This window comes from Falco rusticolus, chromosome 9 (assembly GCF_015220075.1).
Source record: "Falco rusticolus isolate bFalRus1 chromosome 9, bFalRus1.pri, whole genome shotgun sequence".
Classification (NCBI taxonomy): Eukaryota; Metazoa; Chordata; class Aves; order Falconiformes; family Falconidae; genus Falco; species Falco rusticolus.
In genome coordinates this window covers 26,251,940-26,278,851 of record NC_051195.1, presented here as the reverse complement: position 1 = coordinate 26,278,851, position 26,912 = coordinate 26,251,940, and the positions used below count along the sequence as shown (strand labels likewise).

General features: G+C 36.4%; 1 protein-coding gene across 5 annotated transcripts in view; it reads left to right on the top strand.

The window, feature by feature from the left end:
• The window catches only part of PLCE1 (phospholipase C epsilon 1), a 162,524-nt gene that overhangs the window by 92,908 nt on the left and 42,704 nt on the right, over nt 1-26,912 (top strand). For all 5 annotated transcript variants that reach the window (XM_037399582.1, XM_037399581.1, XM_037399580.1 and 2 more), the window contains exons 4-6: nt 8,677-8,993; nt 24,700-24,845; nt 26,639-26,897. In XM_037399582.1, coding sequence (XP_037255479.1) covers nt 8,677-8,993; nt 24,700-24,845; nt 26,639-26,897 — 722 coding nt within the window. The remainder of the gene's footprint in view (nt 1-8,676; nt 8,994-24,699; nt 24,846-26,638; nt 26,898-26,912) is intronic.

Sequence of the window (26,912 nt, the reverse complement as noted above, 5' to 3'; positions counted from 1 at the left end):
TCCATTGCTGAGTTAACTTAGTTGTATATGTTTTAATGAAATTTTGTTCTGTCAGTGTGCAGAAACTCCTGCTTTGATTTTGGACGTGCTTTGTATCAGTTTTTGTGGGTGAGGTTAAAACTTGGGGTCTGCTTTAACTCAGGCAGTAACTGGTTCATTTTGCAGTGAGAACTGTACATTCTCTTTCTAGAACACTCCTTTCTTCCAAAGTCAACTCATAAATCTTCCCTTTTGAACATTTCTTTCTTATGGGCTGGATTTTATCTCATAATTTATATATACATTTATTTAGCATTTGAACTTAGCATTCCATGTGCTAAGCTGTATTTATATTCAGTATTTTAAAAGGTCTTGAATGCAGATGCTGCATCAAGAGTCCTGCTGGTGTGTTGCTTGAGTCAACATTCTGATAGACTGTACTGTGACAGCGGTTAGGAGAAAGATTTGTGAAATGTATGTGTAAGTGGAATATTTCTGAAAACATCTCCAGGAGATTGGCAGAGGAAGGGATTCATTAGATGGGATTAGATTAGCAGAAAGTAATGAAAAAGCTGAAAACAGTTCAACAGCAAGCGTGGCGGTGTCATATTAACCTCTTTACAGCCTTTCCACATATCTGTTACACTGTGATATCAAGGTGTAGACTTACAAGTCAGCCTTTGCTTCCCTGAATTCCTTCACCCAGCCTTCATGATGATAGTTGCCTCTGAAGCAATGAAATCTTGAGTCTGCTCTTGCACAGCACGGGCTGCAACTTGCCACAGCAAGACAGATGGCATGTTGGTATCAAATAGCTTTTGAAATCTAATTTTTGTCCAGCTGATGGGACGCTCACTGTCTTACCTACCAAATTTATAATTAAACCTTGTTCTGGCAGGTGTTCTGAAATCAAGATATAGTTTCATGAACTATAGCAATAGGTGAAGGTCCCCTAAACTAGCAGGGCTCAGGTGGCCTATTGCCAAACATGTAAACTGGAAGCAATAAGGCTGCTTTCTGACTAAATATGTAGATGGTGTATCTCTTCTGACTTTCGGCAATACACGCTGCTGATTCATCTCCCCTTAATGTCTATGAACGTGTCTGTGTTCAGCCAAATCTTGCATAGCACTGAGTGCTCTTTGTAGCTGAGATATCCATTTGCTACTGTGGTAGCGTAGGGGTAATTTGTTAGGCGCTACCTTCAACGCCTATTATTTCAGGTGCAGAAGAAATGTTTGCTGTCTGGGATTAACCCACAGTATCACAGTGACTCTTACAAGATAATCTGGAGGCACTGCTCGTCATCCCGCGTCTGCATGAGGATGCAGTCTCAGCTCTTTGCTAGTTCCATGAAATCAGTGTTAAATGGGATAAATTATGTTCTGAGGTCTGCTACTGTTTTGGTAGAGTCGAAATTACTGTTTCTGCTATTTTTCCGATGAGTATACAGCCAGAAGCAAACCCAACAGATCCATTTATTATGGACAAGTCTGTGATGGTTTCTATCAGCTGTTGCCAGTACCAGCCAAATTGCACACAGAGCAGGAAATGGTTGGTTAAATGTGTTGACAGTATATGGTAATTCAGGGACAAGCAGCCAAGTTCTTCTTTTGTATGCTGCAAAATATTTCCGTGAATGACTCAGACTGGTGGAGTAATAAAAACCCGGGGATGGTCTGCCGGTAATCTGAGCAGAAGTGTGGATGTAATTATGCAGGGCAGCGTGTAGCTGTGCACTAGGGATGATAGAGGCAGGCATGGCAGTCTCAGGTGTGGTGAAATCATGGTGATGCTTTAAATTCCTTCCATATATTATGTCAGTGCTCATATATCTGGTTTACAAACAGGTTCTTCTGAATCCAACCAGAGTTTAAATAGGTTTTCAAGTTCATACTTATGGGTAGGAAGTTCTGAAAAATGTAAGGATTGGTATGTAATGTAAGTACTTCAAGTTGATCTTCTTTAATTCAGCTTTAAAATCGGAGTGAAAGTTTCTCTGTGCATAATTTTACCCTGTGAGAGTGTTTGTCCACAGCTTGGGGGAGAGGGAGAATCTTTCCCATGCCTATACATCTCAGCTGTCCTGATAAGTGTGTAATTTGTTTAGTCAACTTAAATTTGTTTCACGTCAGAAATTATATAGGCCTGTTGAATCTCTAACTATACAGTACTTTCTGTTTTTTGCTGGGATTTGATTTGACTGATGCTATAATTGCAAAAGATAGGAAGAGGATACAGTTTGGAGTCTGGTTTTCAAATCGGAACCCTTTGCAATTTCCTAAAGTAAGAAGTAACTTTAAGAGCAAGTAGTTTTGTTGCAAGTACTCTGTATCTTTCTGTTTGCTGAATTCCATTATGCTGGTCAGTTCATGAGCCAGGATTTTGTGGCATATAATTGTAATTTCATTCAATTACACCTCAATATGATTGCTGCCTTTTTTTTAAAAAAAAAACAAAACAAACCACTAACCTCTCCAGTGCTTTCATAACTCTATTCAACAATAAAATCTCAGCCTCCATAGAAATATGTGTGTTACAGTTTCAGTGATCTATTTCCAGCAAAATTCTGCTCTACAGGTTATTTCTACCTTTTTTCCTTTTTCACCTGGCCCTTTGCAATGACTTGCAAGATCACCTTCTCCAATGTCTTGCTATTACCATGATCAAATTAAACTCAAAACAGGTATTCTCAAACTAGCTGTGAAGTTTGCTGTTCCTATTCCAAACCTCAAAAAGATTTTGTGCCCCTGGAGTGTGTCTGTAATATCACTTGGTCTAATAAATTATTTTCCATACACACCCTGGCTAAATCTTGTCTTCAAGATATCATCTGGGAAACCTCTTTTGCTTGGGGTATTATCTTCTCCTTACTGATACTCAGGTCATACTGAACACCAGTTTTATTTAGTGCAAGTACCTTGTAGCTCCAGAGCTCCTCTGCTAATAATTTATGATGCCTGCTGATAGGCAGTTTTGAGAAGCAGCTCTCATATTGCTAGATTTATGGATGTGGAGAGGGAGCATGTGCATCTTCCAGTTCTTTGATTACTTGACTCTCAAGTAAATTTGAAGAAGAAATGGGATGTATTAATTTCAGTGGTTTTTACAGTAAAATTAAACTTGAACTTGATCCTGTTCTGTGGCAAGCTTCCCACTGAGTTTAGTATCAGGCCCTTTGATACTGGAGTTGTTTGCAGTCAAAATTGGTAATAGTGGATTCATGTTCATTAAAAGAGAACGAGAGATATGTTTTTAATTATACAGAAGAGGAACAGGAAATTAACAAAAGATTGTTGGTTTGGTTATTAAGTTACTGAGATATGTCACATCCAAGGGACATACGCTATCCTAGTTATGCTGGTCTGTGTCTGAAGCTGGTGTTCAATTAAACTGTGATATATTACATATGTGTCTTCTGTTTAGGGGAGTTTTTAAATGTATTTTTCCTCTTTTTTTAACCAGAACACTTCTGTATTACATATATTGACAGTTGTTTACCTGTGGCTCTCTTGTTTTTTTTTTCCCATGATCTACTTTTATTTTCTTAGAGTAAACATAATCCATATGTTCTCTTAAAGCATACAGTCTCTATGATGTCTGTAGTGTGGCTTGTTAAAAAGGTTTCTATTATAATCCATTTGTTTTATTATCTTTTAATACCAGGTGAGAAAAATACTCCTCTGAGATATTTGTGTAATCTTGGTCACAGTAGTATAACTTCATGGAAGCAAAGTCTGTTACCTTAAAAGCAACCGAGTAATAAGATGTTATAATAGGCTGAAAAATTAATTTTATTCTTACAGCTGTTCAAACCTGTTTTCTGCTTTAGAACACAGTTTGTCATAATCACAGGGTCTTCCACCAGTAGTCTTCTAGAGAGTGAGTGCTTTTTTAGTGATTGTAATTTTCACTTCACTGCTTTCAAGTTGCTGGTTTTTGGATGTAGAGAGAATGCTTCTTTCCCGCAAAGTAAGTGCAGAAAGAAAAGCAACCTAGAAATAAAACTAAGAAGCAAATCTGATTATCTCATTTGTCAATTTATCAAACTTTGTTGAAAGTCAGTTTTCTTCTTTTTGGCAGGTTTACTTTTCTGAGATTGTGTTTGTTTAAAAAATACAGTGGCTTTTCCTTGGGTGTACTGCCATACATGTAGCACATTCCTACAAGTATCAAATGTAAGAGTAGTTGTGTTTGAGTTGGGATGAAAGTAGTTCTGTACCACTGTCCTTACTTGGTCACAATTCACATGGAAAATGATGTGATTTTATCAAAGTACAAATTGCATGGTTGGCAACTAATTTTGCACAGGATTAGCATATTTGACATTGGTGCGATTACAGTCAGGGCTGTATTTATTTTCTTTCTGTCTTTGTATGAATTCCACTTACTTTGCTGAAACCCAATATTGAATTTCTGCTTAGAGAAAATGGGTGGCAGCAGCCCAACATTTATATATATCATATTGTGTATTAATTATCTGTGTGCATGATGAAATAAAATTTAATAAATAAGCACCTTGAAATTTTACTTCTACAGCAAATATGGTAAACGTACAGATAATTTTGCTTTTATTGTTACGATGTATCACATGTCACAACTAAGAACATACAAATGTGGAAAAAGTCTATGAATGATTTCAGATAATTAACACTAGCCTTCTAGCAGTATCTTTTCATAGTTTTATTTAGAAAAGTCTTATTTGCTTTTTTCTTTAAAGTGAACTCCCTGTTTTTCATATTGTACTGAATCGACCTCTGGCTTATATAGCAAATATGAACAATATGGTTCAATAGAGGAAAACACCAGGAAAACAGTTTTTAAAGACTGTCTTGAAACTTTTTGGTGTACACACACAAAAATGTACAGATAGTTTTACATACTTGCATACTTGAAATTTTTCAATATAGCTTTGTACAGCCTATACATATACAAGATGTACCAAAATTCCAAGTTTATAGTAATAAAGGTTGAGTTAAGTTGAAGTTAATCTGTTGATAGAAGAATATACTAAACCTTACAGAAAAAAAAATACTAGTTCTTGAGACAGTGTTTTTTAGAGTTTATGATGAGCCTAGGCTGAATAGTATCCTGAAGAAAGCATTCTGTGTTTTTCTCCCGTTCTTAAACAGATTATGCTTTTGTTAGAGGAGATAAGACCTTTTTGTTGCCATGTGTATCAGCAATGATTAAGTCAACCCATGAGTCCTTTTATAAAGCTAGGCAGAGGTTATCTTGTTTTGATTAATAAAAGCAGTGCTTGCTATTTAAAAGGTTATGTGCTTCAGTTGTTTATCAGAAGGATAAGCAAAGCTATCAATTCCAGTTTTAGACACTTGCAAACGAATAGTCAGGGTCCTCGTTTTCTTCTACTAACTTTAGCATTAACTGGATGTGGTAGAGCACAAAGAATAATATGGTTCACTGCAGCAGCACCCAATTTTAGTGAGGACTGTATCCTGCCTTAACCATAACAGAATTCACTGTGATTTTGGCCTGAAAGCAGTTCCCTTCTGCAAGTTAATCTAAGGACCTGGTCTTTCTTTGAAGCACAGAAAGATAGGATCTATTTCCTGAAGAACATAAAATGACAATACAAAGCTAGAGGACTTTGAGGATGAGAGTGGTTAGGGAGTTTTATAGCAGAAACAGAGAGGTGTAGATCAGTTACTGGTGTGAAAAATGATAAAAGTCTTAGATATGAAAAAGAGACAAAATATAGTCCAAGAAAAAGACTAGCTTGGTACAGGCAAATAAAAAGAAAGTAAAAGGAGTAGATTTTTGTGCAGAGTGTAAATCATGGAGGATGGTGAAGCTGAGAATGAGGATCCTGGATTTTCTGTGATAAAACACAGAAGAGAAAAAAACTGGAATGAGGAAAGATAACAAATAAGAATCTGGAGAGGTGAAATATGTCAACAACCAAGCCTTGCAAAGATGTGAATTATGGATAAAAGAAATATTTATAGGTGTAGAAATAGTCAACAGAAATAAGTTATATTTCCATTTCTTCAGTATTTATATCCACACTTTAGCTATGAGCTGTGACTTTCATAATTCTGTTTGGTCTGTGCACCTCTCCTTTGATATCAGCTGCACTCTTGCTGCAGCAGCTTTTTCCATGTGCTCTTGCATTAAAGAGGCAGTGCTTGTTTAGTTCCTAGTCTGAAATTCAGTTTTTTGAATCGGGGAGAGTTTGATTTATTTTCTGTCATCTTCAAAATCCAGCAACACCAGTGGCTGATCTTGTTTAGCCTGTGACTTGAATCATCTTGGCTTAGCTTCCACAAAAAAGATTTTCTTTTTGAAAGCTTTTTTCTGTTAGAATGAAGCTGGCTTGTGAAGCCTGCATTATGGGTGACGATGGTTTCATTAACAGTACTTTCATTAAAGGCTTTCAAAATCCCTGCATTAGCTTTCTGCTGGACTTGATCAATGGGCAGTCAGTCTAGTGAAATAACATTGAAATGAGATATTCCTAGTAGTTTCTGGCAGTCCGGACATACACTGTGGAGGCACTTTCTTACCTCTGGTCACTGGAGTAGTTTGAGCCTTGTTCTTAGATGTGGGAGGCTGTAATCAATGGAGCCTGAATTTTACTTAAGCAGTGTGGTATGCAAAAGATCGTGATCAGTGCTCTAGCCTGTTGTAAATTCACTGTCAATCTTTGCCAGTTTTTGAGGTCTTTGAGCAAAGCTGGAGTTCTGAGACAATGTGGAATATAGATCTGTTGGAAGTATGAATGTGGGTGAATTACTGAGAATGCACCCCTAAATCTCATCAGCAAGCAGTGCATTGGGGAACAGCCCATCTTCACTTGTGTGTGATCTCTCTTCCATCAGTCGCTACTGGACTGGGCATGCTCCTTGTAGAGTTACTCCTTCCTTTCCTACTGTATTGATACATACAAGGTTTTTATAACTGTAGTTACCAAATGCTGTACATGGAAAGCACTGTGCCGATTTACAGTCCATGCAATAGTACATGAACATTATATTTTGCATTGTTTTTACTTTGCTGTAAGCTTATGTTCTGTTGCGAAGTCAAGGACAGTGCAATTGAGCTTTAAGAGCTTTTTCTTGTGAAGCCTTTCAGAGTTGTTCCACACAGACTGAAGCAGAAAACAACCGGGGTCTCATGTAGAATCAAAGCAAGCGAGACTGAAAGGAAACGCAGAAGCTCATTGCACTTCACCTGCAGCCCAAAACAGGATCAACATGTCAACATTTGTTTGTAACTGTCTTTTTTCCTGTGATCTTTCTTGCAGGAGTTTCAGTGACAGAGATTTCTTGATAACTGCAGATATTGTACAGCAATACTTCACTAGCCTTAGTTATACCATTCCTCACTATGTAACCAGAATATTGGTTGCTGAAGATTAAGTCCATTACTTTTTTTTCCTCACTAGTAACAATTAGAAACTATTACTTTTTGGCTCTTTCAGAAGCCTTTTATGTGTTTAAAAATTTCTCAACGGGTTCTGTTAGCCCAAAGGCTTTATTTTAGGACTGCAGTAACTTATCTTTTGACTTTTAGTAGAAAAGGCAATTTTATGTCCTTTTAATTTCCCATTGATTGATACTAGAGTTTGCATGAAATGAATGTAGCAAGGGAAACCTAATGTAGCATATTTTGTTTATTGTAAGAGAATGAATTGTAATCTGTCATTATGACCTTGGGTTTTTTTAGAGAACAGAAAGAATGTTTGCTCCCTCTATGAAATGAGAGTTTATTGATACTTAAAAAGTTGAAGTAAAAGATAGATCTGGAATGTACCTCCATTATGTATGCAAAAAAATGTCTGAAGATATTTTGTGAACAATGTAAAAAAAAAAAATATTCCTCTTCCTGGGAAAGAAGAGTACAGAACCCACTACTATGACTGTTTATACATTTAAGAAATCCTTGAAAAAGTATTGTTCAGAGAACCCATTTTAAACTTATCTAGTCAGAAGACTCATACTGTTTTGGAATCATTGTGTTGATGTTTCAGGCTTTCCACATGGTCTTACAAAGCTTGGCTTCTTCCTTCTTAGGAAAAGTTTTATTTTTCAAGAAGTATCACTGCTAGGATATTATAAAACTACCATGAATGTTTTGTAATAATGGATAGAACATTCCTGAATATATGCATTTTCCCAGAAGAATGAAAAATGTTTTGTAACTTCAAACATTTAGTTTCATGATGCAGTGAACTCAAATAAATTGCATCTTATAGCATAAGGAATATGAAGAAATAGGCTGACTCACATGGGTTTTATGTGATCATTATACATCACTTCTTGTGGCAGTACAGTCCTGATGCCGCGGTCAAGGCCTCAAACCCCTTTGTACCATGTACTCTAATATTGAGGCAAAACAGAGCCACGTGCTGCCCAGATGATCTTATATTTGGAATTTTGACAAGACTGCAGGTAACGGAAGCAGGTGTTTGGAGAAGTCAGGAAGCAGCTGTGTTTTGGCAAGTAGTTTAACAACCTCAGAAGCCCCAGCTACCTGCTATCTAGCTTATACTAGATACAGAGATATGCAGAAAGACCTGGACTAAAAGAACGTGTTGGGTTGTTTAAATATAGTGTACTGCTGAGTGAATGAACGCTTGAACAGAAGAAAAGGAACAAGTTGTCTTGCTTTTGCACAGCCCGGTCCAAAAGTTAAAGGTGAAACCTAATAATTTTTTGATTTGTTTTGTTTTAGAACGTCAAGCGTGTACATCTATGGCTGGCTCCAGCGTCCTTCCCTCCAATGTGGCTGGTATCAGCAGAGAGCTGATCGAACTGCAGCACCTCATCCAGTTCCCGGAGGAGGTTGCCAGCATTCTGACTGAGCAGGAGCAGGAGCTCTACCGGAAAGTCTTACCCATTGACTACCTCTGCTTTTTAACCAGGGATTTGGGTAATACTGAATGTCAAAGCAAGCTGCCATCCATTAAAGCTTCCATATCTGCTACTATTCTTTCTTCTCCCAATGGTGAACGTAATGCTGTAGACGACCTTGTGACAAGGTTTAATGAGGTAAGACAAAACATTTACATTACTTTTCATAAGGTTTGTCACCTGATTTGTGTGTTAGTTATTTCCTGTATCGCTCAGAGCTTAATTTAGCTGTAATGACAGATTTTGAAAGCGTAAGTTAAGATGACCAGGGGATTTAGCTAAATAACTTCCACTGAACTGAATAGGAGTTATGTGACCAATTTGTTCAGTGAGTTTGGAAAACTGCAGCTTCAGTTTTTCTTGCATGTTATAAAGTAAACAGGAGGAAAAAAATTACAAACTTGTATTTCTTTGTATTTGTACTGACAGTATGGGGTATACTTCCAGTCAGCTTAGTATTTTATTCAGGAGCTGGAGTTTTATTTATTTGTTTCGGGCTTTTGTAGACTAAGCATGATCTTAGGAGTCAGCACAGAAGTATTATAAGCTGGAAGTGTCTGTTTTCTGTATAACTACACTATTTAGTTATTTAATCTGCACTATTTATTTATTTAATTACTGTGTGTGTCTTCAGTGTTGTTATACAAAGAAGTGTCATTTGTCATGACATGTTCCCGTAAGCCAAATCGTGTGTTCTTTACTAAGATCTTACTTTATTTTTAGTAAGGTGATCTTCTGATGAATTTGATAGAAAATTGATCAAAGATTGAGAAAACTAAAGAAAATTCAATCCACCCCAAAAACCCAACCCCAAAGTAAACACACACACACACACTGCCCAAATAAAACCTCAGGTTTTAGCTGCAGAAAAATGGAATAATTTCTGTCTTCCTTTTTTGTGTGAACCACATGCAATGTTAGTGGTTTCTACATTCTTAGAAGTGGAATAAAATGAAGATAGTCTTGGCTTAGGCTCTTCTGGTATGTTATCCACTGTGTTCTCATGCTTTAGTAAGAGATGAAAATTGTGCAGGTAACAAAAAGACAGCATAAAATTAAGTAGATAAGGTAGAATGTGTATTAACCTCCAGTGAAATTCCTGCTTGCTGGGCAAGTAAGAATCAGTGTCTGAGTATTTAGCGCGTTTCAAAGTGTTCCTGTTTCTTGCACGTTACTGAGATTTAGGAACTCAAATAGTGTAAACATGTTGGCTTCTCTCACCTGATTATATTATGGGAACATAAATAAAAGTTGCAACTACAATATTCAGTCTTTAGACAGAGCCTAAAGATTGTTTAAATTAGCTGTAGTTAATGTATTTAGGAAAACTTAGCTGCTGACCCACCGAAGGTTCTCCTCCCTGTGGTGTTTCTCATACGGTCATCACTATAGTGAGGGCAGTGGGAAAAAGGTGAAGTGGTCAAGCTCTAGGATGGCCTGGTGATGTGCGAGGCCAGAGCAGTTTGTTAGGACATTCTGCAGTTAGCTGTGCAAATTAGATTGACTGTCCTGTGTTCTGACACCAAGCAGTCACAGGACTGAAGAGCAAGCAGGTGGTGAAAATGAAAGCCATGTCAGAAATGCCTGAGACTATTCTACATCAGTAAGAATTTTAGCATTAGAGTTGCCTTCTGGTGAAATAGTCAACATTATCTTTTAATGTTAAAGGTCTGTGACTTTGTAATTTTTGTAGTTTGGCATTACTTGTTTGGTAGTACCACAGGATAATTTTTCATATAATTTGAATTAATTCCTGAATATCTGGTGCATAGATTATATAATATTTAGTGCAATGGATAATTTTAAGTGTAATCTGGCATACCTTTTTTTAAACATAATGTTATATGTTTAAATGGAATTATTGTGTGTATTTACTCCTTGTTATAAATCACTATCTGCTTTATCTTGCCATGGAGTGTATCAGTTGCCATAGCCAATCACAAGCGTGAACTTTCAAAATGTCTTTGTTTATAAATGGCAAAAAAATTCTTGTGCAAAGAGTCATGCTTTTGTTGGCAAAAGTCAGTGAGCACAGGCTGATTTTTTTTGGCATTGCCTATAGAAATACTGAAGTGTATTTATAATGTGGGAGCCAGAATGACTTTTAGGATGACAATCTTCTGATACATAATGGGAAAAAAAATAATTTCATGCCATTATGCTGTTACATGAACAATTATAGTATATAGAGGATTTTTCATAAAGCAATATGATTTTTAGTAATTTTTCTGACTACGTATTAGTAAGGAACACTTTATAACACGTGTTTAAAATGACACCAATAACTGCTGTTTTCTGACACGAAGGAACTTCTTTATTTAATAGGAAAAATACTGACATTTTCATGGAAGCTTAGATTGCATGGCATTGCTGGAGTATTATAAAATAAATTAACAAAAATAATGAAGATGAAAATATTTTCAAATTATTAAAACAATCTAAAAAGTGAGTTTAAGTGAAAGGTAGGGGGTAAAATTTGTCTTATTGAGATGAATTTTACTGGTATTTACTACTTATATTCCAGTAACTCCCAGAATCCCCATTCATGACTCAGGTTGCAAACTCCCATTGACTGCAGAGTGCAAGATCAAGCTGTAGATACTGGGAAACATCACGTGGTTCCCTTATACTTTAAATGTGTTGGCTGATGCAAAACTGTTGTTTTCTAGATGTGAATGATTTAAATACTGTTACTGGTGAGAAACATAGAGTATGAATATCTTCCAATTGTTTGTTTAAACTGTTCTATTTATTATCGGTTAGTGTTGCTTAATATGAATTACAGTATTTAGACCTCAATGGGAGCTAAAAGGTACAGGAAAAACTCACACAGGAGAAAGCACTTATGGTGAGTGGTCAGCCTGTAATATTGCGTGCACTGTCTAACACTGGATGAAGCCTGTAATGTGCATTTTCTTTTGCTGTATTAGCTGGGTAAGGTGTTTTGACTTTAAGTACTGGAAGTGATTCAGTGATCACATAGTGCTGATGATCCATCAGGAACACTTCCTAAAATTTTTTGTCTGTAGAAAGGCAGGATGACAGTAGCTGGAGCTTTTGCTAACATCAGTGTTTCATTGTATCTGTACCTGGTTTTAACATCTTGGGAGTCTTGCAATATTTCTGAAAATTATTTGGTCTCTTAGTATGACAATGGAAATATATTTTTGTCAGTTTCTCTTGTTCTGAGATCAGTGTTGTAAGCCTGATGAGAGGAGCTGATAAGTGTAAAAAGGAGTAAAAAACCCTCAGAAACCAAGTTAAGAAGCATATAGTGAGAAATCTGCATCACAAATAACAAGCAGGGAGAAAAAAGTGGTTGTGCCTCAGGCCAGAAGGACTTTGCATTGAAGTGAGTGTGCTGGCTGGTTCTTTGGCAAAGGTTGAATGGGGGTTTGGCCAGCTAGTCATTAACCAGTATCTTGGTGTTACCAAGTGGCAATGCAAAAAATAAGTAATGATAGGTGATATAAATCTAATTTCTGGCCCTTGCTTGTTTGTTTTTCCACTCCCCCCCCCCCCCCCCCCCCCCCCAGTAGGAGCTCTATTCCTGCTTTAAGGCAAGGTAACCAACATAAATGTTTAGGAGAGTTCCTTTGTTACTGTCTCTGTGGCAGGTTTTCTACAGCCTCCTCACACCTTGTCTGAAGAGCCACGCATTTTGTTTTTAACGTGCAACAATCTGAACGTAGTTGTCATAATGTCAGTGTCTGCTCAGGGTGTTGGTGGACTGAGTCCTCTATAGAATGGAAGAGGCACAGTTCATTTACCTCTGGGAGCTGCGCTGATTGCTCACCTTGCCCTGTATTGCGTGGCTTTAGAGAGTGCTTTCGCCCTAAAGTCAGAGGTACAGCGAGGAACCGTACTGTAGCTGGAGATACCTTTCTTTGTCACAGGCATTGGTTGAAACTGATAACTGAGTGGCTTTTGTTTCTGAAATACAAAGATCTTCAAAAATAAACAATGAAGATTGGAGAAATAGATTACCTTTATTAATATTCACAAAAGATGGAAATTATAGCACTCTAGATCATCTTCATGTATACATTTTTTCTTTTGACTGTCAACAATATGAGAAAAAACTTGTAGTAGTGTAAATACTGTAGAGACATGAAAGTTGGATAGCGGGGATTAAAGCCACTGTCAAACACTCCACAAACAGTAGCACGAATATGCAACTGGCAAATCCTGTGCTGCCGAGGCTGGGGAACTGCCTTTGTTTAAGAGAGCATGGTTATGGCTTAGCCCATACTTGAGAGCATACTACTCTAGATATTTACCAGAGGGGACCTCGGCATTATGTATTTCCCTGTGTTTATTCTTGTAATGGGTTTCCAAGTATCAGTTTATTACCTAGTGTGTTAATCAAGGTGGCTGCCATGATAAAGGGCTTGAACACCCAATGACTTGTTTCAAAAATATATTGTGAAAAAGGTCAGTCATGAGTGATTTGCTTGAATCCCACAGAATGCGGTGGAATACGTTCTCGGGTTGTATTTCATTTGTGTATTAAAAGTTTTGCGTCATTCCAGCTCTCAAGTCTGAACAGAAATTCACAGGGAAATAAAATTTTCACAGGAAAATAAGAATCTTACAACCTGGTAATGTTGCAGTTTGCAGGATTTACTGTCTGATGGAGTTTTCAGACAGGTGGAAGTTCATATGACAGCCCAGTCACTAAAGATTTGTAGTGTTTACATATATAGACATGTTTTTTTCAGTTTTTGCTTCCCTAGAGGTACTACAGAAAGATGATAGTCATGGTGGAGATTGCCACTGAAGTTGAAATGATTTCTATAATGCTGTGATAGAAAGCCTGGTCACTAGTGTTCAAGAAATAGTTCATAAAACTAAAAATAAATTAAAAAATAATCAAAGAATTAGAGATTTTTTTTCAACATGTCGAGTAGATGCAGTAGACTTGAAAAAGGAAAAGTTAAAAATCTTGGATAACCACAGAAGGATGAGAGATGCTGATGAAAGGTATTACCAAATTGCTGTTATTATTTACTGCACCGCAGAAAGAATATAGATTGCTATGTAATAACTACCATGTATTTAAGGAGGAGAACAGAACTGAGAGAAATGATACACGCTCCCACTGGATTTGAAATACACATATTTCATAATTAATGAAAATAAATAGGTTTGTTTAAGAAGAAATGCATTCTGGTGCCCTGCAGTTAGAAAGGTGCTAATTCTGATGTAAAGAACATATCCAATCTATCCCCTTGTTGGAGTAATGTAATAGGGTGGCATCGAACACTGAAAACCAAACCAGGAATTTTGTTGAATTTGGGAAAAAGGAGAGGGAAATTATATTGTATGCACCTACATCCACAGCTGTTCTAGGCAGTGCATGCACAATCTTAGATATTTAAATGTGGCTGGAATTGGAACTTTATTTATCAGAAATGTTCTTTTACAATACTGCAATTAAAACACAGCTTTTTTCAGTTGTTCCTTAATCCTGAGGTTTACATCATATTTAACAAATATACAAAATCCAAGGAGAAGTTAAATTACTGAAAGGAAAAAGTTTTAACTGCTGTTTTTAAAACCCAGGTTTCTTCCTAAACTTTAATTGACCCAGCGGTCATCCTGATATTTAGGATGGCACTTTGTAATCTCAGCTGTCATAAAGTTTCTGTGTTTTGACCTTTTGTCTCTGTACTGTATAGAAAATGTGACAAAAAATCTTTGTAATATTTCAGAAGACGTTTAAAGGAGAAAGTGAAAACATGGAAAATAATTTCATTTTTTACTTGATGTATTGTAGGAAAATTGGGCACTAAAATGAATGGATCTTCATTTTGGAAGATAAATAATGGAATGGTTTTTCCCTCATTTTCTTCTTGGAACAGCCTGAGGTTTCAAATGATCTTGGAGAAAGGGAATGACATTTCTGTCCCTTTAACATATTTGACCTGAAGTTTTGTTTGTGTTACACATCTTGATCTTACAAGTTGTTTTGTTTCCATGCTGTTAGTGTCAATAGTTCTGTTACTTTGTAAATGTTTTGATGAAAACATTGTTTCAGATACTCTGAATGCTTTTGGTTCGAATTTTCAACAGCAGGTGACTAAATAAGATTTTTATGAAATAAGTTTGGTACAGTATTCTAAGTTTGTTCCGATTCTGGTTTTATTGCCAGCAGACAGTAAGGAAAGCCTTCTTTAAAATGATGGACTTTTTCTGTATTTTTAGAAAGCGTATAGATCCAAACTTGGAAGTGTTGCAATGTAAGAATTAACATCTCTAAATTTTCTCAGGTAGAGAAGAATCTTTCAGTATGTTTCAAGGATGCATAGTATCCCTGTATAAATAAGGATAAATACAGTACTAAGCCAGATGTATTTGGAGAAAAACCTGTGTGTCTGTTACATGTGCCAGTTTATAGAATGTAACTTTGATTCAGTAATAAATTCAGATTTACAGGAGTGGGAAGAAGCAAATCCACCTGTAGATATTTCGCATCTTCTTAAATGTTTTAGGCTTTTAGCCTGTGCCACATGTACATGGATAATTAGAAAGTATTTTGCTATTCAGTTTTATTTATGATTAAGATTTTGGGCTATGTGCATTCAGTATCACCAACTATAAATAAAGCCCATAGTCTTTTAAAGTTTGATTAAAACTGTAGTTATATGATAGTGGAGACTTGGGCACAACATGTACTCATGAGTGAGACACAGTTGATATTTCATTTGCTTCTAATAATATCAAATTGATCATAGAGTCTTGTCAGAGCAAGGCAGTGTATCAAGCTGAAGACAGATATTCTTTCCTGTTACTCAGTGTAATTAGAAGCTGATTCTGAATTAGCTCACAAGAGTGAATTATAGTAACATCCAGCTTTGCAAAACTGTTGGCTTTTGGATTCTCTAAGACTGTGCACATAATAATGGTAGTGGTAGTAGTAAACTATTTTTCTGGTCTAAGAAAGCACTGACTGCCAGAAGTTTAGTTTTCATAGATGTATAAAAACTGTGGGAGAAATACTAAGGAGATTCTGCAGAGTTAGTAGAGCCCTGGTAGCTGGGAAGAGATTAGGAAAATGGTACCTAAGTGTGTTTTAGGACCCTGAGAACTGTAACAACATACTTTTTTCCGTCTCTCCTTTTTGCCTACTGTGCCTTTGTCCATTCAGTTCTTTTCTTGACTCCTGTATGCTATTATGAGTTTCCCGTACTACTTTAATGCGAGTGCGATATGATCCTTGCTCAGTATGATACCTTTATGGTATGCCACAGTCTTCCTGAGCACCTTTTCCTTTTTCTATATCTTTACCCTCCCAGACTCTTGCACACTTATGGTTTTTACTCCCAGCCACACTTCTGCCTCTTGCCAGCAAAGCAACTGCAGAAACACACGTTCAATGTACACATAGTAAACATTTATGTTTATATAAACATTTGAAGTAATTTCAAGCATTGCTTTCTATAAACATGAAAAGAGTCTCTTGTAACTTGATTTTTCTGGCCACGGCTTCAAGTAAAAGAAAAACAATAAAAACTTAAAACAAAATGAAGCATTTAATTTTCCATGCTCAGTATGCATACAAAGCAACTGTAATGTCTTAGATTTAAAGTTGTATCAAATTGAAATATCATTCAAACAGCTGTCTGAAGGTAGTCCCAGTATGGAACTGAAAATGCAGAATAAGAGGTTCAATACATAAGGTGATTTTTTTTTTTTAAGGTTGAATTGCCCAAAAATAAGCTAAGAAGGTAAAAATATTTGAACTGTTCAGGTATAGCACTGCTGCTGGGGTGTTTTCATCATTCACTAAGTCATTCTTGTAGTCAATAAAGTTAATTAAAAATGTGGCTATTTAGGACACTAATTAATGACATTTTTATTTTTAATGGTTTAAATTTGTAAGCTTTCTTCATTTTCATTCGAAACACAAATTTAAACCCCCACTAGCAAAACAGGGACGTATCATTTTAGTGAAATAATGGAATGTAAATAAATATTGCACTCTGTCTCTTAGTTCAGCATTTTTTTGCAATGCTTAAATGGGTTTGCATAATCCTTTAAAAAAGATTGTGTTTGTACAAATATCAAACTGTTTCCAGTCCTTGTTTGGAATAGCGTTTAATCAGATTTAAAATGGTAAATGTTCTTTGTGAGGTTATATAATTTTACTCAAGCATGTAAAGTGAACCATCTGTTCATAAGCTAGGCAATTTGAAATTCTCAGATTTTAAAAATGCATCTGTAAAATTGTTGCATATTATACCAAGCCCCCAAAAATTTTAATAATGAAACTTCAGTGAAGCCCATGTAAAATAAACCTCTTCTGTGTTACATACTGTGATTCTTACATTCATCAGTATGCACTTGATGGGTTTGTGCACAGTTAGCAATACAAAGGAAGCCAGTTGTTAGTGCTAATGCTGCACACTGCTCGTGTTCTAAAAAGCCTCATAAATATGAATCTGCTCCTTATGGTTTTGTAAGAATAACATCGCTCAACAACACTTTTACTTTGTAGAAAGACTTTGTCAGGTTGTGAAAGGTGCGTTTAATATTTTTTTTAGAGAGGGAGAAGTCAGAGTACACTGATACCCAAAGAATTCTGCTTTTAAACAAGATAATGTATGTTTTTCCCTCTTGCCATAAATACTGCATGATATCCAGTGAGGGTTTGTTGTTTTATTTTGGGGGTTTTTGCATAGATTTTTCATGTTCTTCAGATTTTACTTAAATTTCTTGATTTTTATCAAAGTCATTAAAACCAGAATGGCTTTGTTAAATGGGTTACAGATTGTCAGGTATCCTTTTGGATACCTGAAAAATCAGCTTCCTGTCTTCCATTCAGAGATTTTTCATACACATACTTTATTATATCAGTATTAGAATTGCTTGCTTGCTTCCTGTAGCGTAGGCAGTAGTTAAATCAGCTACAATTTATTATAGAAAGATATCCATGGCTAATTTTTATGTTAGGTGTTAGAGAAGGTATGTATTGTAATCTTACTTTGTGGTAAACCAAAAGGTTTTATTTTACTTACTAGCAATCGCAAGCGTTAAACTTCAGGTAGACAGCTGTGTTTGCTCATTTCACCTCTGAAAGCTGCATTTCTCAAGGATTATGAAGTTCCTAAAAAATGTGATATAAAAATAGAAGACATGTTCTTCCATGTAGCATCACCCACTGAAGTATGTAGCTTGGGAATTGCTGTAAAAGCCTGATAAAGTTAAGAGCTGGGGAAATTAGTGTAAAACAGTACGAATGACAAAACACTGGGCTTCACAGCTGGAGATTCTTAACAGATGTTTTCTTCCTCAATACCACCTCTGCATTTATATTCTGGTAAAAGATGAATAATAAATTAATTCCCATTAAAAAATTAATCACGGAATACATTCTCTAGCAGCTAAATATAGTAAATAATTTTATATATGTATGAATTATTATAATCTGGAGTATTAGAAGACTAAAAGAAGAAAAAGTAAAGTAAATTGTTAATTCAGCATGCATTAAGCACTGTTCCATCCTGTGTACTGCATGGAACAGGATTCGCATAGACTAAATGGTAAACAGTCCTGTAGTTCACGCTTGTAAGGACTTTAAGGTCATGTGCCAGACCTTGAGGATCAAGTTCCATCATGGGTGTCTCTTTTATGTCCTTCATATTTTATTAGTAAAAGCAGCTGAGCATCAGTAACAAGCTATATCCTGCCCCTGATAAATTGGCAGATGTTTGCCTGCATATATACATGACTAAATCAGTGGTAGTTTAGAGATAAGGTAATCAAAACCGGGCTTATGTTATTTTTTTAATGTTTTTATTTTTTATATGTTTTTTAATGCTTTATATAGGTTTTCTGTGTTTAAAAGTTTAGGGTGGGTTTAATTTTTGTTAATAAAATGCTAAATAATTAAATAAATAAAATGTTAAATAAATATATTCCTGCTATTAATTCTGACAGTTGAATTTTAGGAACTTACATTTTCTTTATAAATATATAAAAATATTATATATATATAAAAAAAAATATGAAAGTATATTATTCATTATACAAATGAAAAGGGAAATCTGAAAATCAGAACAGAAGTCTGGAGCCTTCTAGGAATGTGATGTTCTGAAAAAGGAATGTTTGTGTGTCCTAAATGAAGGTCTATCATTACTCCAAGTCAGGTGAGTTGAAACACTGAATGAGACTCAGTAACTGACTCAAAAATATTCACAGTATGTTTGAAGATTAACGCTGTTATGCCTTTCCCAAATGCATTAGCAATACCTAACTTGAACTCATTTGGCAACTTTGACCAAAGTAAGATAAGCCTAAAACCCTTTAAAAAAGTTTGAATAGATTTTAGTGCAGTTAAAATAGAGGTGATATAAAAAGATAATTGCGAAAGAACCTAAAACTCTACAAATCTTACTGTACTACTATGCTTGAGATCATTGCTCAGCTACAGTTTGCATTGCCTGCAAATGTGATGCAGATCCTTTGTGCTCAGACTTGGATTTGAAGGAAGCTCCTATACTTCTGAAAATTTTAAATAAGGGTACTTTACAATGTATCTAAAATTAATTCAGCACAGTGTTGTCAGTGCTTCTCTGTATTGTGGCACCAGAAAATATTTACATCTTAACTAAGTATCTGTACGATTTGATTTTGCTTTTTTACTTAATATTAGTGATTATTTACATACATTAACATATTTACTTAATATTAGTATACAGTAACCCCAAAGGACACTAATTTTTATCCATCTGAATGAAAAGACGGATGTTATTGTCAACTTGTTTAAGTGGATTGTGTTTTAATTTATGACTTTCCTTGTGTCTTGCCATCATGTGGGTTACAGTAATGAAGCCAGGATACATTTTCTCATACTTTTCAGACTCATCAGCAGTGCAACGGAAATCTAATTATAGGTTTGCTGTGATGATTTCTGTTCTGAAGGGAGTTTGAAATGAGTTACGTAAACAGAACTGTGTAAGTTGAGTGTGGAAAAAAAAAAGTAGACTAAGGAAAAAATTACTAACGTGTTGATATGTAGATTGTGATGTGATGTTTAAGTGCTATCTAACACAAAAGCTTGGCCCAAAAAACGTTACTTCTCATTCTGAGGAAAACTTGCAGTGTATTTTGATCTCCTTGGCACAGCCCCTGCTGCATACCCTTTTGGCTGGGGTGTGCTGCCTGTGGTCCCAGAGCTAGCTGGTTCAGGCATTGCCTGAGCTGTAAAGCCCTGGTGCTGCTGGCAGCCTGATAATGGGGCAGCTGGCTCCCTGGTGGCACTTCACCCTCAGGTTAGGTGTGGTGCAGCTGGGGAGGTAGCTCTGCAAGCCAACCAAGGATGAACTCCTGGAAGGGGAAGCGCTGTTCTGCATCTAACTGGCTGAAGTGTCCAGAAGTTAGAGCCTGCCAGGATGGAACTCCGCTTTGCTCTCTTCCCTCTGCTAGAAAACCCCTTCTGGAGGTAGAGATCACACCTGGTTTTAGTGACAGAGAAACTGCCACTCCAAAATAGTGTCTGCACTACATGCTTGCCAAAGTGGAAGAAACTGGGTTTTGAATTCAACTTCCAGGTGAATTCCATTGCCACTGAGAAATAAGTAGATATACAGAGTTGTTCTCGCTTTGTGTGTGTGTGAGATGCATCTAGCTCAGGTGTACACAGACAGCATCTGAGAAATCCCATTTCTGAACTTCCATTTGAATTAAGATTTTGAAGTTTGTTATGTCTTGAATACCATCTGTGCAGAGGAAGCTTATGCATCCCTGGCATCAAAAATGTAGTATGTGCATTATCAGGTATTTTGGGGATCCAGTGGCAGCTATACAGTCATTTGAGAATGTCGGTGGCTCCTGCAGAGGCATACCTTTGAGGATATACTCTGGACTGCTCACATTTTTATCAATTAAACACAAAATTCAAGAGTATGCTTACTGAGTATTGCTTAATGTGAGTGTATGCTTTAATTAATACACTGAAGTTTCCTCTAAGCTGTCATATGTGATTTTTCCTCAAGGTCACAGTCCTTTCAACTTACCTGCATTTCAGTGTTGTTTCTACATAATTAATTTTAGTTGGGGCCTTTATGAGTAATGAGCTCAAATTAATGCCATACCCAAGCTGTTCCAGTATGCATTTACTAAAGAGCTTTGGAATATTGCTCTTCATGATCCTTCAGTTGAATCTGCAGTTGAATCTTCAGGGAGTTCAGAGCTGGGAAGTGAGCTCAGTCAGCTGAGGTTCAGCTTTGATTTTCTGCTCCTTTAAAGCCTATTGATTCAACCAGATCTCCCACCTTCAAAACTTCTATTAATAAAAATCCTCCATGGCATTTTAAGTGGATAACTGACACTTCTGGTTGTTAATTCTGTGTTTGTTTCCTAGTTGGGCCCCAGGACCACATTTAATTTTGGGGAAATGCCCCCTCAGCTCTGTTATCTGATTGAATTCTCTTCCCTTTCCAGCAGCTGTCTTCACTAAAAAAAGCTATGAGTAGAAAAGCTGTTGCAGATGTTAGACACAGCATTCAGCAAAAAACCTCACTAAACAAAAGGAGATGAACTTTGTTCACAGCTCCTTTCCTCTGCTCTCTCTTGCTGACAGTACTGTTGCATTTTAATCATCACTGTTCTAGTCTCAGACTGATGAAACCTTCAAAGAAATCAGTTTTAGGATTCCAGGCTACTGTGCATTTTGAGAAGTCCATAACCTCCCTTTCTGGGTGCTGTATGATGCATTCAGATTAATCAACCAAGAGTCCCTGAATAATTCATAGAAAAACTTTATGGAGACCTGATGGTATTCAGAACCACCAGAAAGGCCAATTTATACGCCTGGCTACTGCTAGATATGACATAAAAGAACCATAACTCGAAACAGTCTATAGCATATGTAGAGGAATAATTCTGTTTCATTCTTAATTTCATCAATGCGTAAAATAATATGAGTGAAATGTTCCAGTATCTGCATCTGACTGAAGTATCCCAGCCTGCTCCTCACACTTTTCCTGATCTCCAGGAAAAATTCAAATACCAAAGTTTCTAAAGGAGGCATGTTCATTATTTTTCAGGAGTGGGTAGTATCTTTAGATGATCAGGTCTATCCCCTGAGTCTGGCCAATCCATTTTACCTGCCTTTGCCCATTCTGTTTTAAAATTTAGAGATTCAGACACTTTATTTTTCCTTCTTATTTAGTGAAAGATCTTTAAAATGTTTTGTATTCATCCTGTAACTCCTGTTCTTGTCATGCAAGAGGAGTGAGCGTAAGATTATGGCAGACTATTGTCTTTTGCACCCTTATTTTGCTCTTACATATACATACGCCATCTCGAGGCTGCAAAGACTTGTTCATGCTGACCTTCATCATTTTTTGTTTGCTTTTACAGAGTGTTTGTAAGGGTTCATCATAACTGTTTACAGCAGTCCTAAACTCTCTACTAAATAATATTTCAACAAGTGCCTGTCCTAGTTTCACGGTTGCTTTTTAGTGGGGAGTCTGAATTCATTTGCCTTTTTAGACATTCTTGATCAGTTTTGATACTGTTTTCTCCTAACATTACATCTTTACTATCTTAGATTAAAACAGATCTGTTTAAAATTAGATTATTCTTTAAAATGTTTGAACACATATTAATCAAACTGTCCTTGCCACACTTGGTATTTCATACCAGATAAATATTAATTTTTTTTTGTGAGATTACATGTTTAGTGTTTGCATTCCCTAACAGAGCCATTTCTGGAAAATGGGAATCGTATCCAAATACAATACATAATTTTATTCCAGCATACACAAACAAATCTATGCCAACCTTGAATCACAGGTTTAACTGTTCTGTTTCACAATTTCTGATATTTTAAATGCATTTATTTTATTACCTTTTGTTCTGGCTTTGCCCTCGTTTGGCCCCCATGTCATGCAGTACTCTGGTGGTTTTTTTGTATTTTTCCATACCTTCATGCTCTCAGCTATGCACTTCTTTGTTGATTCAGTTTTTACATTTTAGGAATAACCAGTTGAACACTTCAAATAAAATTTTAGCTAAATTCAGATTCTCATTCAGAGCTAGTGCAGTGGTTAGCTATGTCTTGTATAGGTATCCAATATGAATAGTTTTTATTTGTTTATTTTTATGTTGTGGCCTCTGCAGCATTAAGGCTGTATTTGGGAAAGCTTCTTCAGCACGTTTACATGCACAACGTTGGACTCTGGTACTTGTTCTACCTTTGTTGAAAACTCTGTACCTGCTATCAGCTTCTAATCTTTTCTATTGTTACAAGTGAGTTATAAAACATACAGTAATTACTGAAACAGGAGTTGATCTGTTTTCTTTCAATTATCGCTAAACTTGAAGCAGGTTTCTTCCAGCTCTTGCCTTCCATACCCACATTTTTCAATGATGGCTAGAGCAGGTGGAACACTGTTTCCTAATGGGTCCTTTGTCCCTTGATCTTCACATCTCATTAGAGCATCCCCATGGTACACACTCCCGAGTACGTCCTCACCGCATTACAGGCAGAATAATTTTGTAGCCTAATTTCTTCAGGAATTCAGTCTTAATGTGGGGTTTTTTGGTACACACATATACATTGCATGTGTTGGAGCTATGGCTTGTCTTCTGATCTCCATGTTTCTCAATAATTGTTCTTGATTGATTTGGGCGTCAGAAAGATTAAATATTAACTTAGATTTTTCATATTGTTTGATTGTTCTCCCTCAGGACTGAGAGGCTCAAAGTACTGCATCTGTATACAGTTGCATAAATGGAAGCCCTATGTAGTTTTTTTTTATTGGTTTTTTTTTTTTGCTGTTAGTACTAATACATTTACATTTTATTTCAAATGCTTGATTTTTTTAGATAAAAGTCTATGCCCCCTAAGGGGTGAACTAACATTTTCTGATTTTTATAAGCCTGTCCTCACACTGGTATTGTCTGTAAGCACTTGAATCCTTCAGGACCAAAGAATGGAACTCAGTTTCAGTAAACAAATAATGTTTATTGCTTCCCAAGTGTTTACACAATGACAAAAATCAAGCCCCCGGGGAATCATATTGTAAAAAGGAACAGTTGGTTTAAATTAGGTTTCCATGTGAAATATAGCTACTTTTTATGGATGTTGTGGGAACATAAACTGGAGAGAAAGTCTGCACACTGATAAAATGAAGGTTTGATTTTTATTTGTTTAAATACAAACAGAATTACATACTAAGGATAATTTCTGATTCTGACATTTATTGATCACCAAAAAGAAGTTGGTAGTATGGCCACACTCAGGAAGGTGGGGTTTTTTTGTTTACTTCACCTGTGATCTTGCAAATAGGTAATGTGGATTATTTTAAATATCCAGTGCATATAGAAACTAGCAAATTTGTACATAAAATACAACTACCAGTTTTATGAAAGTCAGTGAAAATAAAAATCCGCATTTATCAACTGTCACTGTCCATGTTGTAAGAACAAGGGTTATTCAGTGTGAGGCTGAGATTTGTAAGCTGTGCTAATGAGAATTTACACTGCAGATCTCTCTGGCAGCTTTAGAAATCAATGCTACCTTAAGCTGTCCATTTTCTTCTGGGGCCTGAATGTATATTCAGAATATCTTATATTAAGGTACAGTATTTTTTTTTTTAATGTAAATATTTCTAGAGTAGTTAATGATTTAACTGTTGTAACATGAGTATGTCTGTATGTTAAGGTACATTTGCAGTGCATATGTGATTTGGCCATATGTGTAAGTAGAATGTTGATAGATACCCTCCTGACAGAAGGAAACAAAAAAACCCCTGCATTATCCATCAAGTGTGCATGAATCCTGTAAGTGATGTTGCTTTGGCTGACTGTACTGTCCATTTTATTTTACAAGGTGAGCTCATGGGTTACCTGGCTGATCCTGACTGCAGGTTCTATGGAGGAGAAACGAGAAGTCTTCTCATATTTAGTACATGTGGCAAAATGCTGCTGGAATATGGGCAACTACAATGCTGTAATGGAATTTCTGGCAGGGCTAAGGTACTGACAACTTTTAAAAAATGATTTTTCAGTGATAGAGTACACTGCAGCTTCTGTTAAGCAGATGTCTCTGGAGAACAATGGGTAAACAGAAATCCGTGGCTAAATCACATCATCTCACCCTGTGACTTTCTAGTAATCCCCTTTATAAAAATTGTGCTAAAACCCATTTTTTTTTTTTTTCAAAATGCTCTGGAGACACTATTGGTTTTCCTGGTACATGCTAAATATGTTGCGTTAGAAAACATAATTTATTTTTTTAAACAAAAGTTTTTTAAATTTAAAAGATGATGTGCTATTTATCTAATCAACTAAAACTAATGTGACTTGGGGTTAGTGTTTCCAGAAGACAAGTGAAACATAATCATGGTAACGTTCTAAAAGGGTCAGCCTAAATTGCAAAAAAACTAAACCCAAAACCAACCCAAAACAACAAAAAAACCCAACATAACCAAAGAAACTGCTAAGCCTCTGGGGGTTTTTAACCTTTCCAATTTATGTATACTGACTGATGTTGGAATCTCATGCTGACATGGCCTTACATAGCCAGACCTGCAGTGTCTCCAGGAGGAGAGAGTATGGGGTTAGAAACAGCATTGCTCGCTCTTGTACAGGACTGCAGGTTCACAGGGGGCTGGGTGAGCAGGAAAGCGGTGCCTTTGCAAGAGCAGTTCAGAGGGCAGCAAATTGGAAGGAACAGGGAAGACTTAAGATCAGATTCCTTCTCTCTTTAGTTTTGGCCCTCCTTGTATACAGTGTTTGTGTACCAAAGCTTTGAAATGTTTGTATTGTCCCTCTTTGTGGTTTAGTAAGGATTCTCATTGAGCTATTTGTTTACGCTTTTGGTATATAAAACACATTTGCAACACTTCTAGGCACAAGGAGTCTTTCTGAGCAGAACGCATCCAGTTTCCAAGCCGTGTAAGTTGTGATGAAAAATGCAAAGCCAACTGAGGGCTTTATTTTATCTCTAATGCGTCTGCACAGCACAAGGAAAAGAGGAGAGAGGAAGCCTGGTGATCAGCAGCGTTTCAGGGACAGGGACAGAAAGTGGGGTTAAAGACATTCTACTGTTAGTGTTTCTACAGTCCTTTTGGTATGTCTGGGGCCAGGGGAGGGTAGGAAGGCCATGTTATCACATAGACAGACAGCTCAGGTGAGGGAATTCCCAGTGGTACTTGCAGTCCTTGGGGAGCACCAGATGCTATTTCTGTTTGAAATCAAAGATTCTTTTCATTTACAGCACTGCATTGATGTGTGAGAGCTGGAACGTGGTCCTGACTTACTTATTTCTTTAAAAATAAATAATTTATGTTGTGAGTGAAATGGGGAAAAAAATAATGTAAATTATTTTAAATAAATTTAATTTGAAAACCCCTTTTGCTAACTTTATGGATTGTTCATAATACAACTAAAGGAATTTGTAATAAACCATCTGGTTTATCTTTATGCCATTTCCTTAATCTTACTGCTTCCCAGCCCTTATTAAGGCAATGACACAATGAAAATGTTAGAAAGCCTACTTGTCTTATGCAGCTGGGCTTTTATTAAAATGTCAGATGTTACTCCAGTAGATTAGACTGCTTGTTTCTCCTTTTGAGTTTTGTTCTTTAATAATTCAAAGCAGGGGAAATGGTCCACTAACCAGAATTTTCATGGAAATAATTACCTTGATTTCATTCATTCATTTCTGAGTAATGATGGTAATTTCCTCTGTTACGTGTATGCTGTGGGTGTTGATGTGAATTAGTTTAAATTTTTCTAATAAATATTGTGATCTCTTTTTGCAATAGGTCAAGAAAAGTTTTAAAAATGTGGCAATTTATGGACCAGTCTGATATTGAAACCATGCGAAGTCTGAAAGATGCTATGGCACAACATGAGTCATCATCTGAATACAGGAAAGTGGTCAATCGGGCACTCAATATTCCAGGCTGCAAAGTCGTTCCTTTCTGTGGTGTATTTTTAAAAGAGCTTTGTGAAGTTTTGGATGGAGCATCAAGCCTTATCAGACTCTGTCCACGATATAACTCCCAGGACGAAACGTTAGAGGTAAACAAGATTGAT